Source organism: Berghia stephanieae, chromosome 13, assembly GCF_034508935.2.
Source record: "Berghia stephanieae isolate SIO BIC M18660-M18661 chromosome 13, UCSD_Bste_1.3, whole genome shotgun sequence".
NCBI classification, from domain to species: Eukaryota; Metazoa; Mollusca; class Gastropoda; order Nudibranchia; family Aeolidiidae; genus Berghia; species Berghia stephanieae.
The window spans coordinates 36,009,871-36,034,173 of NC_088372.1; the positions used below are offsets into that span (position 1 = coordinate 36,009,871).

A 24,303-nucleotide genomic window follows, 5' to 3' on the forward strand; every position below is an offset into this window, starting at 1 on the left:
TTTAAATTTCACTGACTACTTGTACTACTTGCTTGTACTAATAGATCGATTAATAAATTCTATCTTAACAGCGGACGCCATGCATTCAACAAATTGTAATTTCCTTAACTAATCAGTAAGATTGATTTATCTCATCTTATCTTATAACTGAAAGGCTTTTATGAATCTTACCAGGGCTGCTAACCTCAACAAAAGAAACAGTGTAAGATTGCTTGTCAAAAAGATTAAGATAAGATTAGAAGAAAAAGAGTACAATTTGAAAATGTCACCCCTCAATCATCTCACCCGCTGCCCTAAATTAACATTGGATATAAATCATTCTTGCATCAATTTATTATTGGTAAAAAATTTCAGAAACTTCAGAGAAACTTGAAGATAAAAGCAATGCAAATAAACCCCTTAAATCTATCAAAACAACAATTAATTATTTAAACATATTGTAGGAAGCATGTAGAATACCAAGAAACCTAATGAGAAACAAAATTAAGACAACTAATTAAAATGTTAAGATTTGATTTTCATGAAAAAAAAGTATAATTTGAGAGAAAAAGCATACAATCTTACAAAGGTGAAAAAGGCATACAAATATTCTTTTGTGTTGAAAAAGTTGGCAGCTCTGATCTTACCCATTCAGAGTACAGTTTAGTCTCCACTCTAGGGACATCCCTGGATGCCTTGATCATCACGTCAAAAACGTTCACCAAGACCACTTGGAAGTCGGAGAAGGTGGGTTCAAACTTGATTTCTGCTTCGTCCAGAATCAAACGCAGGACAAATCCTGAATGTTCGTATGCACGGACCGAGCTCTGGAGAAAAAGGTATCCAAGTGGATTAGCAATTTTTAAAAAGCTAGACCACACAGCCTCACAAAACAAAACAAAGTAAACATAACAGGGAGCTTCTCTCTCTATTTTTCTATGCAAACCCAGTGTTGAACAAATGTCCTATACAGAATTTAAACTGATACTAGGCTGCTAGAAGCTGTGGACTGTCAAAAGTAATAAACAAAAATGAACATAACAGCTTCAAAAAAACAAAATACCAAACACGGAATGTTTTGGCCTCAAAACCCTTCTTCAGTCAACAACAAAAAATAATGAAAACATAAATACATTACTGTTTTTTTTTAGTAATGTATTTATTTATGTTTTCATTGCTTTTTTTTGTTGGCTGAAGATAGATTTGAGCCCGAAACATCCCGTGTTTGGTATTTTGTTCATTTTTGAAGCTGTTTTATTCATTTTTGTTTATTACTTTTGACAGAATTTAGCAGTACTAATTTGTCGTAATCCATCAATTCGATTGGAAGGGTCCCAAAAGATCCGTCAATAGAGCATTCCTCCTTACAGCAAAAAGATAGGATTTCATCCCAGATTGAACTCAGATTTTCTTCGACCCCTTCAATCCACAAGTAATTGCTATTTCCCATGTCATGGGCTTAATGATTCTGAAGCATGGCTCTTTTTCTTAAATCTTTATTGATTCAGTAACACCCCCCCCCCCCCCCCCCCCCCCAAAAAAAAAAAAAAAAGCATCAAGCAATGTCTATAAACAAGACGGTGTCTTACCGCTGGTTGTACGAGTAAATCTGTGTAATCGGTGATGGAGTCTAGAGTCAGGTTTTGAAGATTTTGAGTCATCAAAGTCGCAGCACAGTTGAAGAAAGATTCCAACTTCTCTTGTTCCTGGTTGCTAGGCACTTGTTTCTTCTTGTTGCCTTGGTAGAAAATGGTCTGGACTTCTGGGAACCACCTGTAACAAAACAAAAAAAAAAATAATTAGTAAGTTCATTTGATAAGTTGGGAGTGCATAAAAAAAACCCACAAGTTTTTATCATAGAGCACACTACAGGGTTGCCAGATTATTTTTCAACAAAATGCCAGTGGAAGACTCAAAAAATGCCAAAACACTCCAAAAAATGCCAAAGTCTGTTGACTCCCATCCCCACTAAGAAAACTACTCACTTTTGATAGACAATTTACTATCATATCCTGGTGGCTTGCGTGTTTTCTTTTCTTTTCTTTTTTTTTTTTTTTTGAATTATACTAAATTTCCTGTTGGGGTAATTTTTTACCTACTGACTACTAAGTGGAGTGCTAAACCACTACACCACGGTTGAGAAAAGGTGTCATTTGAAGTATAATATACAAGAAAAGAAAATGCCAAATGAAAATGCCAAATGCCAAATGATTTTTCTAATGCCAAACGGTTTTCAAAAATGCCAGATTTTTGGAATCTGGCATTTAAAATGCCAAACTGGCAACCCTGGCACACTATCTACGCGAGTGCAGCAATGGCAAGACTTGCAAACACATGAAAAAGCCAAATGAGTTTTGGCGTAAAGCTGAAATGATATCAATCACTTGTCTTGTCCATATTGTTATATGGATGTGAGAGACGTGTACATTAAACGCAGAAACAGAACGCTGTGTCACTGTTTTTGAAATTAAGAGCTATGGAAAACTCCTCTGTACTTCATAACCGTACAGAGGACAGTCAAAGACATTATCTGGTCATGGGAATGAGTGACTGAGTGAGTGATGCTATCTACCAAAAGCATTAGAGAGCTTTACAAAGAGTCTTTAGAAAAAAGCAGCACTAACATGTGAGACATGACATCACATGACACAGGGTTTTTATTTTATAATAGATATCTCTGTTTCTGGCCAGGAACTCATTTTACACCCGAGTATGGTGAGAGAAAATGAGAAAAGAGCAATTCCAAGGATTCAAGTAGGTCAGAAGTTGAGTCTCGTGCCACAAACCACAAAGTCACATAGTGAAATCTATTTTTTTTTTACAAATTGATGATGTCTTTGAAAAACAAACTTGATTAAAGACATAACATAAAATAAAACATATTTTTAAAAAAAACAGAAAAACAAACAAAAACAAATGTTGCTCTACCAAAAATTGTCGTTCTTTTGTAGTATTTCATTTTGTTAAAAAATAATTGATTAATTAATTATATTCAGCCTCGAAGTAAATTTTCTAAAAGGTATATCTCTGGAAAATACCCAAATAATTCAGGCATCAGCTACAGTGCAGCATTTCAAAAGAGCAATAGGAGCTAAGTGTCTTGCTCGGGGAAAAAATGAGTTGTCAGATCGAGGCAGATTTTCATCAATTAATCCTTTACATTCCTTGTGGAGCATAGGGCTTCAACAGTACACATCCACTGTATTCTGCTCTTTGTCTTCTTCTTTATCTCTCCCCAGGATATTCAAGCCAACTTCACCTCTTCCTCACAAGACCGAGGATCGAGGCAGTGGGTTACAGAAATGGAACATCCTGGTAGTTGACTTAAGGCTAAGCAAGTTTTACATGTTCCAACTTACTTCTTTAGAAGTTTTTCCTTAGCAGCATCGATGTGTCTCATGCACAAGTTTTGGAATGTGGACAGTTCCATGGATTCTTCCCTCTCGTGGAACTCTTCAATGTCAATAAAACGGACTTTCCTGATTGAAAAAGAAGAAATGATGAATAAAAAAAATAATAGATTATCTATATTTATCCCAGAGGGGAAATTTATCTTTAGGGTCTATTCCAAGGTAAGATTGGAATAATCCAGGCGTCAGCCGCAGAGCAGCACTGCAAACTGCAACCCTCCCTCCCCCCCCCAAAAAAAAATAACCAAAGAAACCCAACCCAAAAGACCCAAAATAAAACAACCCCCCCCCCCCCCCCCCCCCCACAAAAAAAAAACCGTCAAAAAACAAACCAAAAAAAAAAAAATAAGAAAATGTAACAAGTCTTTTTAAAACATAAGAAACAAACAAACAAATCAAAACATTTCGCCTCCTGCATTTGGGCAAGTAGCTTATAAACAAAATCTTTTTTTTTTATAATTTTTTTTTTTTAAAATAAAAAAATGACAAAAATTCCTACTTGAAGCTGGTGTGCCACAGGTCCAAGACTTGCATCATGCAGGGGTTGGTGTTGTGTAAATGCTCTGCTGTGTATTCCAAAGCACTGACATAGGATTTGTACCAGGGCTTGGGAACAACTGCCATCTCCTCTCTGTGTGCTGGAAGCTTCTCTTTCTTGCCGTCGTCAAGTTGTCTTGGGTCTTTGAGTACGAAATCAACTGTTTCCAAAGATAAGATTAATACAGCATATTATTATTATTATTATTATTATTATTATTATTATTATTATTATTATTATTATTATTATTATTATTATTATTGTGTAGCTATAAGGTCTAGTGGTATGACACTAGCCTTTGGATGGAAATTTTAATATCGCCTTAAAGGCTGTCATGACATTTGGGTAATCTCTGTCAATTTCTTTTTTTAAGGATAGTACCCAAAGACAAATTTCCCAAAGAGAATGATAAAGTGAACTCTATTTCATTTGCTTTTTAAAAATTAAAATTAAAAAATATAAACAGATACAGCAAAATGGAAATTTTCCCGTCATGAATGAAACATATAGATAGTAATATATTTTTTTAATCTTTTAAATGATAATAAAAAATATCTTGAAGATGAGGAATAGCTGGTGGGAAGACAGGAAACGTTCATGGTTTGGACATTTGGTGAAACATGAAAGCTAGTGCAAGAGAGTTATGCAAGGCATGATGAAAGGTTAACGGAGAAGAGGAAGACAAAGGGAAATGTGGCTGGATTACAACAAGGAATGGTAGAAAACGGTAGGGCTGCCTGAAGTGAAGCCGGTGATCGTAAAATACTACCAAAAGAGTGAAAATGGAGAGGCTTCGTATGGGAACAAAACAGACAATGGACGTTTTTTTTTTCATTCTATTTTATTTGTTTTCCACGTTAATTTGTGTATTGTTGTGCTGACGAAGGGTTTGTACCCGAAACGTCCATTGTCTGTTTTGTTCCCATACGAAGCCTCTCCATTTTCACTCTTTCGTTAACAAGGAATGGGCAGGATTGATGTTGTACAAGTCGACAGAGTTGACCGAGATGTCTGGCACTGGATTGTAAAGGCTGCATCCCGCAAGTCCCCCTGATGACCATTCTGTCATGGGAATGAGTGAGTGAGTGGGTGAAAAGCAATGCAGATACCAGGCAAGGCCAAAAATAATGGAAATTCTTCACATCAGAAACAAGGTAAATGTTCAGACCACATTCAGACCATGATTGATTGGATCATGAAAGTAAAAGACTCAAGGACGAGAGAGTCGAGTGAAAAAAATTGATTGACAAATTTACCGATGGCTTTCTTGACACTGAGCAGGTAATCCTCCCTCATTTCATCTGACAAGTTGTCAATTGTGTCATGGTGACCCTCCTGGAAGACAGAAAGAGAAGATGCATGATACGGTTTGTGAATGACTTGATTGATTACAATAAGCGATCCATTTTATTTTGATCAAATAAATAAAGTTTTATTCCACTATTAATCTTGGAAAACTCTATCATTTCTTGGCATGATTGGTTATTAATCTTTTGAACTATAATTATTTTATTCAACGATTGCACAATATTTCTCCTGATTTTATTGGCGTAAAGAAAGGTTTAGAAGTCGGCTGACTGAACATCTGAAATAATCTTTTGGTGTGTATCAATACAAATCCAATGTAAAAACAGGGAATTCCAAATGTGTGATATGATTTGATGCTGAAATAAATATTTTCTTAAACGGTCACTATGGATAACTTGAATTCATTGCAAAATAAAGCTTTTTAAATCTATTGGTCACAAAACATCTAAGAATCTTACTTTGAGGGCATTGCAGCTCTCGACCAGATTAAAAATTCTTCACTCACTACAAATGGGATGATTTCAGTTTAAAAACAACAACAACATGACAACAAAGAAAAGAAAGGAATAATTTTTTAAAAAAGAAAATAAAAGAAAAAGAAGAAAAAGAAAAAATAAAGATAAAAATGTAAAAACAGAATAAAAGAAAAAAAAAAAGAGAAATAAAAACATCAGATTAAAAGGAATCTTACTTTGAGTTCGTCACACACCAGACTTAGTACATTTTCAAGCCATGTGTCTTCCATTGGCGCTACGTGCTCTGTGTCAATTCCGTGATGAATGTAGTAATAGTAACGCTGTTGGAAACAAATACATTAATCATTGTGAAAATTACGTTTTTGTCATTGTGTTGCCTCTGCTACACATTGCTAACAACTTGAATGAAAGACACAGACTCTCAGAAAACAGAGAAAAATCTATTTTAATCAGTCAAAAACCTCCATACGCCGAACTAAAACTTCCAAAAATAAAGACTAACCTCGTAGAAGAAACAACAAGAAATAAAAACAAATCAGATATACAAACATTAGCAATGAAGACAATACCAGAATACCCAGACAACTGGATACATGTTTACACAAATGGATCTGCCCACAAAGGAACTAAAAATGCTGGATATGGGTTTGTAGTAGAATACCCAGATAAAACCTGTGATAAAATCAACAATTCTTGCGGAAGCTCCTGCTCAAACTACGAGGCAGAGGCAGTTGCAATAGAAGCCTCACTAAACCCTTCAAAACTTCAAAACACTGTCATCTTCACAGACTCCAAATCGGTTCTCCAAGCTCTCGATTTAGATAAACTCTCTTCAACGTTCAATAGTTTAAGATCTCAACTAGATGAATTCCTTACAACACACAGCGTAGACTTATCTCTCCAGTGGATACCGGGACATTCAATATACCAGGAAATGACAATGCAGACAGACTAGCCAGACTCGGATCAACACTTTTACAACCATCATTTCCAGTATCCTTAGACACAGCGAAACAAATAATCAAAACAAATAAGAGAGAAGAATGGATGAACAGTTGGGCAATGAGCACCACGGGTAGATGTATGTTTTCCCATACGACCACTCCTGTAAAGACTGATTGCCTAAATAAGCTCAGAAGACACCAGCAAAGCATCATCTTTCAACTAAGAACACAACACATACCGCTCAACAACCATTTAAGCAAAATTACAATAGACACATCCCCTTCCTGCCCCCTATGTCAACACCCCAAATGAAACAGTAACACACCGCTTGCTTGAATGTCAACCTCTTGAAGACCTGAGATGCACATTCCTCCCACCAAATCCAAGCATCAGTAACACACTTTATAGTCACCTGGAACAACTACAAAAGACATCTAACTTCTACGTCATGGCACAAGACCGAAGGGCTAGAGCTCAGGTGGTCGCTGGTTCGGATAAGTAAGTAAGTAAGTCATTATGTGGCCCACTGATTCAATCTAATCATGTCTTAATGAAAGAGATGAAAAAAGCAAAGTTTAAAGTCAAGTGATCCAAATTTTGAAATTTCAGTTGTTTCTTTTTAAATTTAAGAAACAAAGCTTACTCTCCTTAATAAAGTATTTTTTGTGACTCCATATTTTATACATTAAGCTTAAATATCTTTGAATCTTTAAATATTTTTAGCATTGGATTCACAACCACTTTGAAACAATTAGTCACTTAGTGACACAAAGAAAAATAATAAAATAAATAAAAAGAACTTGTAATTTACCATTTCTTTTTCAAATTTTTGTATTGACAAAGAGAAAATGATGGCAAGATATCAAAACTCTCACTATAGACTAAAATTCACCTAGATGAGGATCATGTTTGATCAAAATCATTCTCTTAGGCTGTACAATTTTTGTATTGAAAAAAATAAAACAAATTATGACAAGGTATCAGAACGCTCACTCTAGGAAAAAAAAGCACTTATAAAGGGATCATGTTTGATCAAAATCATACTCTATGGGCTTTACAGTTTTTGCTTTCTCACAGTGTCTCAGTATTAAGAGTTTTGCCAAGATGAGGGTCATTTAAGTTGATTGATATTTGGAAAACCAGATTTCTGGCCTAAACATTATTATTATTATTATCATCATCATTATTATTATTATTATTATTATTATTATTATTATTATTATTATTATTATTATTATTATTATTATTATTATTATTATTATTTGATATAGTGCTGGTATCCATAAATAGTGTTCATAGGCGCTTTACAATTTTTAAACACTTGTCTTTCCAGAATACGACAGTTAACTGGTAAAGGAAAAGCAAATAAATAGTTTTCAATTAATTTTACATACCATAAAACAGCACAACTCTCAAGCCCCTGTCACATAATATATAGAAAGTTGTATCAAATAATTGATGTGGAAAATTAAGATGTTACAAAAATGAGCAATTTCCAATAGTCACCAAAATATCTTTTTCAGCAGATGTAGGGGAAGCTGCTCGGGAAGCAAGTGGGATTTCACCATTCTCGGCAGATTCTGCTCCAGTTTTGGGCAAGGCACCTTGCTCTTCCCTGTAGAATAACAAATAATGAATGAGTCTAACACAATTTGGGTAAAGTCATTGATGGGAACAATGAATGAATTCAATAAAGAAATGCTAAAAGGCAATAGAGAGTAAAACCATTGCCATTCAATACTTTAAAAGGTCATAAAACGCAGCATGGAAAGGGGGTGGAGGGTGGGGGGGGGGGGGGGGGGGGGGGAGGGGGAGGAGGCTTCTACAAGTCTGTGGTTTGACTCGCACCACAAAAGTTTTTTGTTGTGTTTTTCATTGTTTTCTGGGACTCCTCCACTCAGTTCAATTTTTATTATATCATTGATATTCACAGACTGGAATCATTATAGGTAGAAATAAGGATAAACAATCTAATGATGTAAGTAAGTAATAAGTTTGTCAATGTTATTGAATATCTAAAGTAAGCCATATCGTATCACTTTAATCCGACATGGACATATTTGCAGGTCTGATATACCAAATTACTATGGTCTCATTGTTGTAATGGAAATGCTCTCAAACCAACGCAAAATATTGTCCATTAGAACAATATTAAATCAGGCCCATTATTGCGTTCAGTTGTCAGACCTGCCAATGTGTGCACCTAGCTTTGATCCATTTAATTAAAAATGAATCTCAAAATATGTATATATTGTATATATTGACCATATAGATAAATTGAAGAAAACATTATTTTAAATAATATTTAAATCTAAAAATGACCAAGAAACAACAGTTACCCTTCTGGGCTACTTTTTAAAATGTAACAAATCAACCCAACACGTAACCATCATGTCGCAATCACTGATCAAAATCTATTTTAAAAATCAAATTTAAACATTCAACTTAACTATAACAAGGATAAAAAGTACAAGAAATGGAACTGATCACTGACATCCGTACCGAATTTTGTTACGAATTTGAGACTTTGCCTAATTACAAGTGCAATCGTGGATATTTTTGTTTCAGGTGAGAGATTAACCTCTCTAAATTGTTTTTCTAGAAATGAACATGAAATTCAAATAATCATTTGGGACTCACATGATAATTTCGACCAAAGCTTTGCGGAAATTCTCTCTGTCTTTCTTTGGCTGTTTGAAAGTGTCAATGTCGCCATTTTTCTGACTGGTGTCGATAGGCTTCAGCCTGACTGGATGTTTTCTGGGACGCTTTGGCTCGCCTTCGGAAGATATGATGTGGTTAAAATTAACAGAATTAAAATATTTATATAAATGCACATACAACAGTTTTTTAAAAAATAAAATAACCATATAATACAGAATGATAATGAGATGATATTTAAAAAAAAAATTAAGTTTAACTCAATCTCCAGTTTATACAAAAAAGATAATAGAGTTTCACATTGAATATCTTTCAACAAAGTCGACATGATTGAGACAAACAATTCGGACAAATGACAAATGTGAAATTATGGTTATCTAGTCATTGAAATCTAAAAGGAAATTGGTAGATTTTGAAGATTTTCAATTCAGCTTAATGTTAAGTAATTCTAAAAAGAATAAAAAATTTAATTGTGAGAGAAAGCTAAATACTATCGCTTACGAGCTGTCAATTCTGTGACCAGGTCAATTCCATTTCCTTCTTCTTCACTCGTTTTTCCTGTTAAAAGGAACGAGGGTTGGTTGATCTGCCATGCTGGTTTTGATCTTTTGGAAGGCAAGACAGGCAAAAACCGAATTGGTTCTTCTGTCCCTTTGCCTTTGCTAGCGCCAACATTAGGCAATTTCTGTAAAAAATAGAGAATGGAAAATCAAAATGCATAACTTTATTTTTATACTTCTCAATCCAAACTGGTGATTGGTGAGTGAGTTATTTGAAAAGGAGAGGTTCTTTACAAGTAAAAGCCATTTATTCAATCATTTATTATCGATTGATTTGTTCATCCAATAATTAATTCAGCCATCTTTCATCATTCGTGTATTTTAGGAAAACAGAAATTTTCACCACATAACTCATCAGGACCGACGTGACTGATAATCCAAATATTGTTATGACCTCATTGTTATCACGGAAATTCTCACAAATTAAGGCAAAATTTAGCTCAATACGACAAAGTTAAATTCACTAGCTATCAGATCTGATAAGAAGAATATTTATGCACAGAGATCAGGACCCATAATAGATCTGTAATTCTGAGGAGGTCATTAAAAATTTTTTTAACCATTTTTTTATTTTGATTTTGACATGGTCATTAATTTGTTTAGGCTGACAAAGAGTTTCTCAAAGAATCATAAAAAGTTTGTTTTGGTGATGCTTCTCTCTTAATGGATAGAGATAAATGAACTAATAAATCATAATGAAAAGATGAAAAGAAGCAAAGGTTTTAAATATCAAGGAAGGTACTAAAATAAAGATAAGCTAATTTACAGAAAACCTATTTCTCAGAGCCATTCTAACAAATTCAATAGCTGGTGTGGTGTATGGTAGTTTTATTTATTTCGAATACGTACAATTGTTGTAAAAATATTTTTTATAGAATGAATGGAGTATGTCTCTTGGCAGCTACTAAAAAAAAAAAAAAAACCAAAAAAAAAAAACACTAATACTCAATTCAAATGGAAACAGCAAAGTTTGCATTTGCCAATCACTTTCTATTGAACAAATAAATTTTAAAATATTTCTAATATAAAAAAAATAAATACAAAATGCATTATAGACAATTTTTTTTTTTTGAGTGACATGTGCCTCTGTTCAATCAAATATTCATCAGCAAGCAAGTCACAAAGGATTCGGGCTACTTGGATCTGTTTATTTGTAGCATTGGCAAGCCTTGTTGATTTATCATTGCGGGTCACCGCGGATGTTTCTTGCCTTTCCGTTTAAATTTAAAAGCCAATTCTGTTTTGTCTTTATTAAATTACATCGTGCATCCTCTCATCCGTCTTTTGACAATCGTGTCCTTACCATAGACGCATGAGTTGATGTTGAATTTTAAAAAACATTACATGTTTCTAGCCTATGCCTATGGGCTGTTAAACTTGATGCACCAATACAATGGACAGAATTGCTTTTTCCCCAAGAAATACTTGTTGAGGACAAACATTCGTACTGAGAACGAAGATTAGATGTGTGGATTTCTGCCAATAGTTACAACGACAGTGATGTAATCACATCATAAAATTGAAGTCACTGTAAAAAAAACCCAAAATGCAAATAGCTGACCAACTAGTATGCATATGCAGTGATTCAACAAAGGCTCTCTGGCTCCAAATAAGTAATCTTCTCTTCTACTTCTTCTGATTGATGGTGCGAATTGTAATAATAAAAACAAAATCATTTTAATGAATGTATTGACCACCAACTATATCGTTTTCGAAATGATTTTATTTAGTAAGTGACCGCAGCTACCATGGAGTTTAAAGTTTAGATTGTTGCTGTTGGATGTAGAATAAATATAGACTATAGAATAGGGCTATAGACTTTGAATATTTGATTTTCAAATGCCAACGGACCTTACTTAAATTATCAATGTGACAACAAAAAGATAGGATATGCTAGTTTAACTTACGGGTAGATGCTCCATTGTTGAAAAAATCTATACAATGCCCATCACCAACGTATAATTTTGTGTTTCTTCCCACTTTCTTTAGCGAGGGCTTCACGAATGGAGTTTCGAAACCATAAACAATATGGCGGACTGGTTGCTAGGTATCTGGTATTATGGGATAGAAGTGCACGAGAGTTCCCGCTAGAAACTGAGAGGAACAAGGTCTTTGATAGAATCTTAGTTACGTATTGATTGAAATGACTTTAAAAACTTTTGTCCTCTTTAACTCTACGACTTTAACAGTTTAATTCAACATGAAATAAAATGTTGTCTTACATGGCATTTGAAACCAGATTGAGGTCACAAAATTCATCATGACGGCGATCTTATACAATTTAGCGCTCAAATGATATCAGGTCTATCGTTAATAATGTTGTTTTTAATTTTGAAATTATATACTAATTTCGGTTTAAAGAAGCAAATAACTTTACTGAAATGCTTTAGGCTGTAATTTAAGTTTTCAGCGTGTTTGACTCTGTGATAGAGCGACACGGTGGTTATATTCGCATTTCTAGTTATGAAACTGTTAGCCACCCTCCCTGGTTGCAGAGGACAAAAACCAAATCTCAAAACCAGTAACAATCAATAATAATTGTGTTTAATTGATCTCACTATCAAAGCGCTTGCATAAGAATCCCCACCTCATAAATCAACAACATTTAAAAAAAACAAACAAACAAACAAACAAAAGAAAAGAAAAGACCCAAACCAAACAAGAAAGATAACTCCTTTAATTGTAGTCTAAATTAAAATTTTAATTATTATTTCCCTTAGATATAATCTGACCGCTTATTTCATTATTATAGAAATTGAAATGGGTTCACTGTGCTCAATTCCCTTTCCCCAAGCTTCATCTAGATTCCTCCTGTTATGCTGCCAGGAACACAAATTTCTTTCCATACAGTAAAACACGCCTGTCAGGCATACTTAAATATCAGCTTTATTATTTCCACCACTGTTTGGAGATTTCTATTTTCGAAGTTTCAATATTTTTCCTCAGTATTTGAGACGTTTAAGAATAATGCCGAGTATTTTATATTATGTGACCATCTAGTCAATCTGACGTGAATTGTGTCGGAATGAACTGGATGAACAATATTGAGATTGAAGTAAGAATTGATAGAAACTAAGAAACGTTGATTTTTTTCTTTTTTAATGTTTGAGAAACACTGTATTGTAATGTCATGTTGATATTGAATTTTTGAAAAATGCATGGATTCTAGCACGCTCTCGGGAGAAGCCAAAAAGCGTGTTAGTATTAGAATCCGAGCGAGTGGAAATCTGATGGGGAAGTAACGACTAATTATTGATGCTATACGTTTAAAAACACACAGCATCCGTCAGCCGGATATAACGTACCAACCAACACACAAAACTAGGTGTGTCATGGTCTAAATGAGTGCTCAAGAGCTGACTCGACTACATGCATAAAATAAAGATGCGAAGAATAAGGCCCCCACAATTTACTAGTTACTTTTAAAATAAAGAACAAATGACGATTTGTTTAAGATGATATGAATAGAAAGATGAAATTTAATTAAATGAGTCTTCTGATAAATGAATGGTGATCACAGTTACAAATAAAAAAATTAAAAAAAAAAGATTCCCATTATTCATCCCTAAGGGGAAATTTGTCTTTAGGGTCTATTCCAAGGGAAGACTGGAATAATCCAGGCGTCAACCGCAGTGCAGCGCCGCAAATTGAGCTAAGGCTAGGTGACTTGCTCAAGGCCACACAACGCGGCGGGTAGTCGAACTCGGTACCTTTCAGGTACGAAGCAAAGATCGTACCGCTGAGCCATGCAGTCCCACGCAAATGGGAATGTAATGATATTACCTATCTTATGCGATCTTGACGAGACGATGATAATGTTAGATATTGCGGGCGGACTTGTGGGGTTCCACTTCCAGTTGAGGGTAATTGCAGTTATTCCTCCGACGGGCTTAGGCTTGATAAATTCTTCACAGTGATTGAACTGGCAAAGGTGACAAAGGAAGCTCCGGCGTCTACAATTTTTATCACCTTAAAAGTGCTCCACAAAGTCCCGAGAGTAAGATATAAATCTCGAAAACATAGATAATATGAGGAGTGGAATAGTATGGCGGTCAGGGCATAGATTATAGAGAGAAGTGAGTGAAGAAGATTAGACCTATCAGCTTTTATAATAAGTGGCTACGTGACAGAAGGTAGAACGAAAAGCATTCACTAATTTGAAATGAATTCAAAGAGAAGGCTATTAAAGGAAAGATGATCTAATATTAGAAGGTTAAGTTTTTCTAAGCATACCGAAATATAACTGGAGTGAGATGAAATCAGTTCTTGCTAAAATAAAACTTTAATAAAATAAAGGTGAATAAACGTTACTGTGACAATGTGTAACCTTAAACGTTTACAGTCTGATTATTACAATTTAATGAGACCTACTCATAAAACGTGCTGGCTAAAAACTATAATAAAGAGCTAAGTGGTGTCAATTGCGTTCCTTCTATATCATTGAAAAAAAATCGGTCGCCTAGCTCCAGCGTGCAGAGCGTGCTGGAATTCAGCGTGCTATAATCCAGCGAGTACTTTACTACAAGACTACAAAGCCATTACATGTTAGCATATAAAAATCCATTAACAAGTTTTACTGCCGTATTCTGGAAAACCACGTATTTTAAAATTTGGCCAGAAACCTCGTCCTTAAAAAAATCGATCAATTTAAATGACCTTCACCTTGGCAACACCAAAGGACACGTGTACTTGTGGCTTTTGAAAGATGAATAAAACAAGAAAACGCATTCTTCCACAGCCTCGCGAGTTCCCAGGTTTGAGAGGGGTTTTTTTGTGTGTGTGTTTTTTTTTTGTTGTTGTTGTTGTTTTTTTGTTTTTTTTTTTGGATTGCTTTTTTAAAAAAATTAACGGATATTTGAAGGAAGAGTTTTCTGGCCAAATTTTAAAAATAAATTGTTTTCCAGAATGCGACAGTTAACTGGTTAGCAGACATGAATTTATAAGGACGATGGTGATAAAGGTGAATAAGTGCTATGGGATACTTGAAATGTGTCCTCCAAATGGCGGGAGGCAGGAATCTATTTTTCCACAGAAGGGGCGTTCGGCGACATTTGGATTTTATGTTCATTATTTAAGTACTCCCGAGTTACTAATAGCTGAAGGATTAAGATTAGCGTGGATTATTATTATTATTATTATTATTATTATTATTATTATTATTATTATTATTATTATTATTATTATTATTAGTATTATTATTATTATTATTATTAGTATTATTATTATTATTATTATTAGTATTATTAGTATTATTATTATTATTAGTATTATTAGTATTATTATTATTATCATTATTATCATTATTATTATTATTATAATTATTATTATTATTATTATTATTATTATTATTATTATTATTATTATTAATTTATTGTTATTATTATTATTATTATTATTATTATTATTATTATTATTATTATTATTATAATTATTATTATTATTATTATTATTATTATTATTATTATTATTATTATTATTATTATTATTATTTATTGTCACAGTAAAGGTTGTTCACAATTATCTTATTAAATTTTATTTTATTAAGAACTGAATTCATCTCACTCCAGTTATATTTCAGTAGGCTTAGATAAACTTTACCTTCTAATATTAGATCGTCTTTCCTTTTATAGCCTTCCCTCGAATTAATTTCTAATTAGTGAATACTTTTCGTTCTACATTCTGTCACGTAGCCACTTATTATAAAAGCTGATAGGTCTAACACTCTACACTCACTTTCTCTCCACAATCTATGCCGGACGGCCAGTCACTCTATTCCTATATATATATTGTAAGATTTTTATCTTTTGGGACTTTGTAGATATTATATCTACACCATTAAGACGCCGGAGCTTTTAACTTTGATTGTATAATCTTCAAGGATCAAACCCAAGCCCGCTGTACTACACTATAACCTCTTACCAATTGCCTGGAAGTGGAATATTACGAGTCCAATCCTGTTATCAGAGGAATAGATCATCCAAGCCCATCAACTGCCTGGAAACGTAAACTTACGAACCTGAGATATTATCATAAGTTACGTAAAATATTCATATCTCTATTTGTAACTGCCACGATCACTGTTTATCTCTTTTAATTAAATTTCATCATTATTTTTATTTCATTGTAAACAAATCGTTAATTGTTTTTCATTTATAGTAACTAGTAAATTCTGGGGCCTCATTCTACATATATCTTTATGCATAGTCGAGTAGCTCTTTACTCACTTGAGACCATGACATTTTGGAGGGGACACATATAAAGAATTGAATTTATTTAGTTACTTATATCTATTTCATCTAACTTTAAAGTTTAAATTGTAAAACTCTTAATTGCCCCACTTGATCATATTTTAATTGAACTCCCTATTTACAGGATTAATTTTTTTTCTTTTTCATTTCTTCATTTAAATGGAATAGCAATTTATCCATTCATTCTTTCATTCAAATTGAATAGCATTTTATTGATTCATTCCTTCATTCATTTATTCATTTATAAATTATTCATTCATTCATTGTTCATTCATTTATTTATTCATTCATTCATTCATCCATTCATTCGTTATCCAATTATCCAATCATTCATACATTTATTCCTCCCTTCATTCTTTCATTCATACATTATCCATTCATTCATTCATCTATTCACTCAGTTTTTCATTCATTCATTCATTCCTTGTCCACTTTGTTATTATATCACTCATTTCATTTTGTTGTTTGCCTCATTCATGAATTGTTTTCAATATGTTTACATTCCATAACGATTCATTCACCTGTCATCCAATCACTCAGTGTTGTGAACACATTTTGTAACTATTGTAAATCTTACGATATTTTATTGTTTTGTATTTCAGACATCACTGTTAAACACTCTTCAATGCCTAATTACAATTGTTGAACAACCATTGAACAAGAGAGAGGTCCCAGCCACGAACTGAGTTGGTAAATATATCCTTCATTATTCTCTTTTACATGAGTTGGGCATCACATAGTAACTATAGACATCGTGATTTGTTTTGCATAGTGATTTGTTTTAAATGCATTTTTGGCATATTACTGTTACCGAAAACCACTTATATATTATGTTCTGAAAAGTGAGTCTTTAAAAACTAAATAATAATAAAAGGAGTCTACTAGCCGTCGTGTTATATTAGTGATAGATAACTTGGGATTATTTTGGCATCCTATTATTGTTATCACACTCTAGTACATTAGCGTCATTGCGAATAATTGTACACAAACTAACGACGAGTCACACACATTGGTGATGAATTTTTCGTAGTAACATAGTTTAGAGTACACGCGATTGACACATTGTTATTGACACAAGTCATAATAACTCCGCATTGTATTGACACATTGCTTTATAAGATATAACGATAAAAGGCATCAAATTCAACATACATAATAAGTTGAAATAAGAGAGAGAGATTTCTAAAAATAGAACAGTTCATTCCAGTAAGTGTAAATAAATAAAACAGTCAGTAACAGTATCCTGTCAATATAATATATATAAAATATCGTAACTAATTTATTACAACATGGAAGCATATAAAAGATACTTAAGTCTCGCAAAGGACTTAGAAATACCCCAGGAAAGAATATTTTCATGGTGCGAAGAGAAAGTAAAAGAAGAAAAAGAACATGAAGAAAGAATTCGTAGAGAAGAAAATGAAGAAAGAATTCGTAGAGAAGAAAAAGAACATGAAGAAAGAATACGTAGAGAAGAACGAGAAGAAAGAGTCCAAGAAAGGGAACTAAAAAGACAAATAGCTTTAGCAGAAGAAGAAACCAAAAGGACCCAAATGATGCTGGAAATTGAAAAAAACAAAAACCGGTCATGAAAGAAAACATAATAATAGTGATGAATTTTTCGTGAAACTTCCACGCATGCCAACATACGATGAACGCTCAGACTGTCTAGAATCCTTCTTACACCGATTCGAAGTTCAGGCTAAAGGTTATCGTTGGCCAGAAAGCAAATGGGCCACAGCCTTGATTAACTGCTTATCTGGAGAACCGCTAAAAGTTTTCTATACCTTAACAACTGAAGATGCAGATGACTATGGTAAAATTAAAGACGCTCTACTAAAAAGATTTAGATTAACGGAAGATGGTTACCAGGAAAGGTTTCACATTGCAAAACCGGAAAGTGGAGAAGACTTTAATACATTCGTGAACCGAATTACTCAATTTCTAAATCGGTGGCTTGAGTTGGCAAACGTAAAACAAGACGCCTTTGCAGGCCTTTACTATCTCACGCTGAAGAATCGAATCTATCAAGCTTGCAACCCAGATTTAGTCGCATTCTTTAAAGAGAGAAAGCCAGAAAACTTGGACAAATTAAAAATCTACGCAGAAAACTTTAACAGCGCACATCCATTGACACCCCTTAGCAGAACATTGAAGGAACCATACTACGCTGCCGCTGCTCAGAGTCCATGTACACCTAAAGTTCAGTACTCAAATAGAACGAGCCGATCAATCACTCGGAACACGCAAGTGAAACAAGATGATCATAGTAACAAACCATGGAACAAACAGTTCAATAGAGACCATAGCCGACCCTATCAAAACAAAACAAGAAATAGCACTGACAATAATACTGAGTATAAGAAAACCAACAAACCTATAATTAAATGTCAATATTGTGGAATGAAAGGCCACACAGCAGACAAATGTTACAAAATCGTGGGATATCCAAAAGAAACTGCAAATGCATCACTCCAAACAAGTGTAAACAATCAGACACGAGTAATGTCAGGAGAAAATATAAATGTGTATTGCGTGAAAGGTATGTCACTTTTAACACAAACTCACAAATCAGGATCGCTATTTTTTTGTGAAGGCAAAGCTAATGGAACTGATTGCAAAATATTGAGAGACACAGGATGCAGTACAATAGGAATAAAAGCATCTTTGATCAATGACGAAGACAAAACTGGAAAAACGGTACAATGCATCACATTCAGTGGCACAGTCGAAACCTTTGAAACAGCTAACGTCTACATAGAAACCCCATACAGGAATAGTGGAATGCTGTATACTTCCCAACCCCGTCGCTGATGTTATTGTTGGCAATATAAAAGGTCTTAAAGACAACCCAACAGATGTAAAAGAATGGTCATTAACCCAAGAAACAGCTTGTCTAGCAGAAACAAGAAAGATGACTAAGATAACAGAGAAGCCAATGACTATTTCTCTTGAACCACAACAATTTGACAGGAACACGTTCATTGAAGAACAGAAAAAGGACCCGACTTTAACTTCATATTTCAATATCGCAAACAAAGGGACGAAATCAAAAGTTGAATACATCATTGAAAAAGATATTCTGTTCAGGTTACATAGGAAAAGAAACAAAATAGCTAAACAACTGGTCACGCCGAGTAGTTACAGAAACAAAATCCTTGGAATAGCGCACGATTCAATAACTTCTGGACATCTTGGGAGCTCTTCCACATTGAAGAGAATATCCGAGAATTTCACATGGCCTGGAATTACTAAAGACGTCCGAGAATATGTGAAATCTTGTGACACATGCCAAAGAAGAGTCGCAAAAGGCAGAATACCGAGATTACCATTAGAGACAACCCCAGTTATTGAAAAAGTTTTTCAAAAAGTTGCAATTGACATTATAGGCCCTTTAACAAAATCAGATAGAAACCATACACACATACTAACACTAGTCGATTACGCAACCAGGTGGCCAGAAGCGATAGCATTGAAATCAACTACATCGGATCACATAGCTGAAGCATTGATGACAATTTTTACTAGAATAGGCATACCAAATGAGATACTGTCGGACAATGGACCCCAATTTACATCACATATGATGCATGAAACCATGAAACTCATGGGAATCCAACACTCATTCACAACTCCCTACCACCCCAAGCAAATGGTCTTTGTGAAAGATTTAATGGCACTCTAAAAAATATGTTAAGAAAAGTGTCAGCAGAAAAACCAGATGATTGGGACAGATACTTACCAGCAATCCTATTTGCATATAGAGAAATACCCCAAGAATCTACAGGCTACTCCCCATTTGAGTTGATGTATGGACGATCACCTCGCGGCCCGATCAATATAGTAGCCGACATTTGTAAAGGGAATGAGGAGGACAATAACGAAATTATGTTTGCTTACGAATATGTAAGAAACCTGAAAGACAGAATAGAGGACACGTGTAAGCTAGCACAGGAATCCGTCACTAAAAAAGCAGAGAAATACAAGGAATACTCTGATCGCAAAAGCAAATCAAGAAAATTTGAGATTGGTGACAAAGTACTAATACTCTTACCCGATGACTCGAGTAAACTTTTAGCTACATGGAAAGGACCATTCAAAATAACAGCAGTAAAATCTAATGTTAATTACGAGATTAAAATGAACAACACAACAAAGACATTCCATGCAAATATGCTAAAAAAGTATTTTGATAGAGACACAGTGTCGCAACCTATGTTTACTAATATCGAAGCTTCAAATACAGGATTGATCATACCGTTGGTCATGGGACACAGACACCCGAGACAGAAAAACAAACAAAAATCGCACAATTGCAACCACCTAAGACAAAAAAAGAAGTACGCAAAGTACTTGGGCTCCTAAATTTTTACAGGAAATACATTTACAACTTCGCGCACATCGCGACACCGCTAACAAATCTGACAAAGAATGGGTCACCGAACAAAATTGTTTGGACAGAAGTGTGTCAGAATAGCTTTAACCAATTAAAGGCATTACTCTGTTCAGAACCAATTCTTAAATTACCCGACATATCAAAAGAATTTGTTGTAAGAACTGACGCGTCTGATAAGGGCATCGCAGGTGTACTATTACAGGAACATGAGGGAACTCTAATGCCTTGCTTATATGCAAGCAGAAAATTATTGGACAGAGAATCACGATACTCTGTAATAGAGCGTGAAGGACTAGCCATCGTCTTTGCTTTAAAGACATTCAGCAGATATCTACTGCTAAAAGAGTTTGTGGTTGAAACGGACCATAAACCACTCACGTACATAAGAAATAACAAAATGAATAATAGTAGAGTACTAAGGTGGAGTCTATTTTTGCAAAATTACACTTTCAGTATCTCTCACATACCAGGTTGTGAAAATATTCACGCCGACCTACTTTCTCGATTAGTGTAATGACGTGAGAAGGGTATAACTTAACCTCCCATGCATACTGTTAGTTACCTCGCAAATTATGCCAAATCAGAACACACAAATTCGATAATTTTATTTGTAAACATGATGACCCAACTTAATGTAACATTGAGTATTGTTTGGATATATATACCATACCCATTCATGATTTGGGAAATCTTCTCTTTATCTATTATTGTTATGAATTTTCACTCATTTATGATTAATAATTGAAATGTCAATATTCCATTTACATTTTCATTCATTTCATTCAGAAAATTACCTTCATATCATCGACTTAAATCATGCTTCATTACCATCACTATTGTTTATCACAATGATTTGTAATCACATTGCCATCATGTCGTTCATCATAATGATTTGTAATCACAATCTTTCATTGTTATTGTCACCCATTCATATACCTACGTTAATATAAACATTTCCATGTCTAGTTAATAAATAATTTAATTGTAGCACAAATCATAACAATGGATTAATGCTAGAGTATCATGATAGTAAATTTACTTCCGTTTGTAAAATCTATCTTTCCCATAATGGTTAAAGAGTATATTTTAAACGTGGGTGGGGGGTGTCACAGTAAAGGTTGTTCACAATTATCTTATTAAATTTTATTTTATTAAGAACTGAATTCATCTCACTCCAGTTATATTTCAGTAGGCTTAGATAAACTTTACCTTCTAATATTAGATCGTCTTTCCTTTTATAGCCTTCCCTCGAATTAATTTCTAATTAGTGAATACTTTTCGTTCTACATTCTGTCACGTAGCCACTTATTATAAAAGCTGATAGGTCTAACACTCTACACTCACTTTCTCTCCACAATCTATGCCGGACGGCCAGTCACTCTATTCCTATATATATATTGTAAGATTTTTATCTTTTGGGACTTTGTAGATATTATATCTACACCATTAAGACGCCGGAGCTTTTAACTTTGATTGTATAATCTTCAAGGATCAAACCCAAGCCCGCTGTACTACACTATAACCTCTTACCAATTGCCTGGAAGTGGAATATTACGAGTCCAATCCTGTTATCAGAGGAATAGATCATCCAAGCCCATCAACTGCCTGGAAACGTAAACTTACGAACCTGAGATATTATCATAAGTTACGTAAAATATTCATATCTCTATTTGTAACTGCCACGATCACTGTTTATCTCTTTTAATTAAATTTCATCATTATTTTTATTTCATTGTAAACAAATCGTTAATTGTTTTTCATTTATAGTAACTAGTAAATTCTGGGGCCTCATTCTACATATATCTTTATGCATAGTCGAGTAGCTCTTTACTCACTTGAGACCATGACAATTATTATTATTATTATTGTTATTATTATTATTATCATTACTATTATTATTGTTATTATTATTATCATTATCATTATTATTATTATTATTATTATTATTATTATTATTATTATTATTATTATTATTATTATTATTATTATTATTATCATTATTATTATTATCATCATTATTATTATTATTATTATTATTATTTATTATTATTATTATTATTATTATTATTATTATTATTATTATTATTATTATTATTATTATTATCATTACTATTATTATTATTATTATTATTATTATTATTATATTATTATTATTATCATTATTATTATTATTATTATTATTATTATTATTATTATTATTATTATTATTATTATTATTATTATTATTAATATTATTATTATTATTACTATTATTATTATTATCATTATTATTATTATTATTATTATTATTATTTTTATTATTATTATTATTATAATAATAATTATTTTTATTATCATTATCATTACTATTATCATTATTATTATTATTATTATTATTATTATTATTATTATTATTATTATTATTATTATTATTATTATCCTCCTCCTCATCATCATCATCATCATCATCATCATCATCATCATCATCATAATCATCATCATCATCATCATCATTTCAATTATTTTAACACTACAATGACGGGATTCGAATTTAATCTAATCTGATTACACTATAGCTTCTAAGAAAACATTGTAAGAGTATAGCGATAAATCCAACCCGTTCACCAAGAGAGTAGTCATAGCAATGTGGTTCAATCTTCATTGATAAAAAAAGAATGAAATGAGGAGAAGAAAAATAAAATCAGCCACGAAATTTAAGGGATTCAACTATGGCATTTGTACAGAGCAATATCCACTAAACATGCAGAAAGTGCTTTAACTGGGATCCCTAACCAATAGCAACACTTAACATGTAGGACGAGGCATGACATGACGCCTGTTAGGCGATGGTACACATTTTTTCGACAGAGACAATACTTCATTACACCTGAGTACTTGAGAGAATGTGAGTTAAAAGCTTTTCCAAGGACTAAAATATGCGCCGCTTAGAGCGGAATCCGAACCCAAGACCTTCCTAGTCCGAATGCGACTGTCAAACCACAAGACCACATAGCCGCACTCTAGAACTCCCATTTCTTTTCTTTTGATGTATTTTTCATTTTTAATGCATGTCTTTCCTCTAGTCCATTTATTTCTTTTATCATTATTGTATCAATCTAAAATGCCCATGTCTTCACAAATGCTATTGTTCGGTGACCTCTTTCTCCACGCTCCCAGGGGGATTTCCCAAGTTCCACGAGTCCTTGTTATTCCCTTAGAATCTATTTTCCCGACTCATTTATCCACGGGACCATTGACGATTTCCCTTTTACATGCCTACAATTTGCTTCTAATTTCCATCATTTTTACTAAAGAATCCCCTGGGACACGGCTTGAACTCTTATGTATTTGGATTTTGTATTCCGCTCTCCGTCCCTCTACCCATTTACATATTATGTATACACATACACACACACACACACACACACACACATATATATATATATATATATATATATATATATATATATATATATATATATATATATATAGAAATTATAAAAAAAACCATGAAATAACTGTGTTCAACTTCTTGATAAAAGGATCTATTTATAAAATATTTCAAGTATAATTATGATCAGCTTCTACAATATTGTTTCGAGTATTCGCTCTCATCAGGAAGTGATTATACTTGATGTTATATATATATATATATATATATATATAATAGATTAACCCTTTTCATGAACATTGTCACGCTAAGTATTGCTGCAGTCAAACCTCCTTATCGCAAAATCGATGTTTACTTATATTTAATGGAAATGTTGCTGCCTGAAGCTCGAAGAAATAGATAACAATATGAA

General features: G+C 33.3%; 1 protein-coding gene across 1 annotated transcript in view; it reads right to left on the reverse strand.

Annotated features, from left to right (window-relative positions):
* The window catches only part of LOC144958553 (dynein axonemal heavy chain 7-like), a 105,071-nt gene extending 93,141 nt beyond the window's left edge, over positions 1-11,930 (reverse strand). The window contains 10 exon segments of the mRNA XM_078890603.1: positions 627-806; positions 1,569-1,752; positions 3,339-3,458; positions 3,889-4,087; positions 5,184-5,262; positions 5,927-6,031; positions 8,163-8,271; positions 9,297-9,435; positions 9,819-10,002; positions 11,785-11,930. Coding sequence (XP_078746729.1) covers positions 627-806; positions 1,569-1,752; positions 3,339-3,458; positions 3,889-4,087; positions 5,184-5,262; positions 5,927-6,031; positions 8,163-8,271; positions 9,297-9,435; positions 9,819-10,002; positions 11,785-11,799 — 1,314 coding nt within the window. The 5' untranslated portion in view covers positions 11,800-11,930.
* Between the last annotated feature and the right edge of the window lie 12,373 nt (positions 11,931-24,303).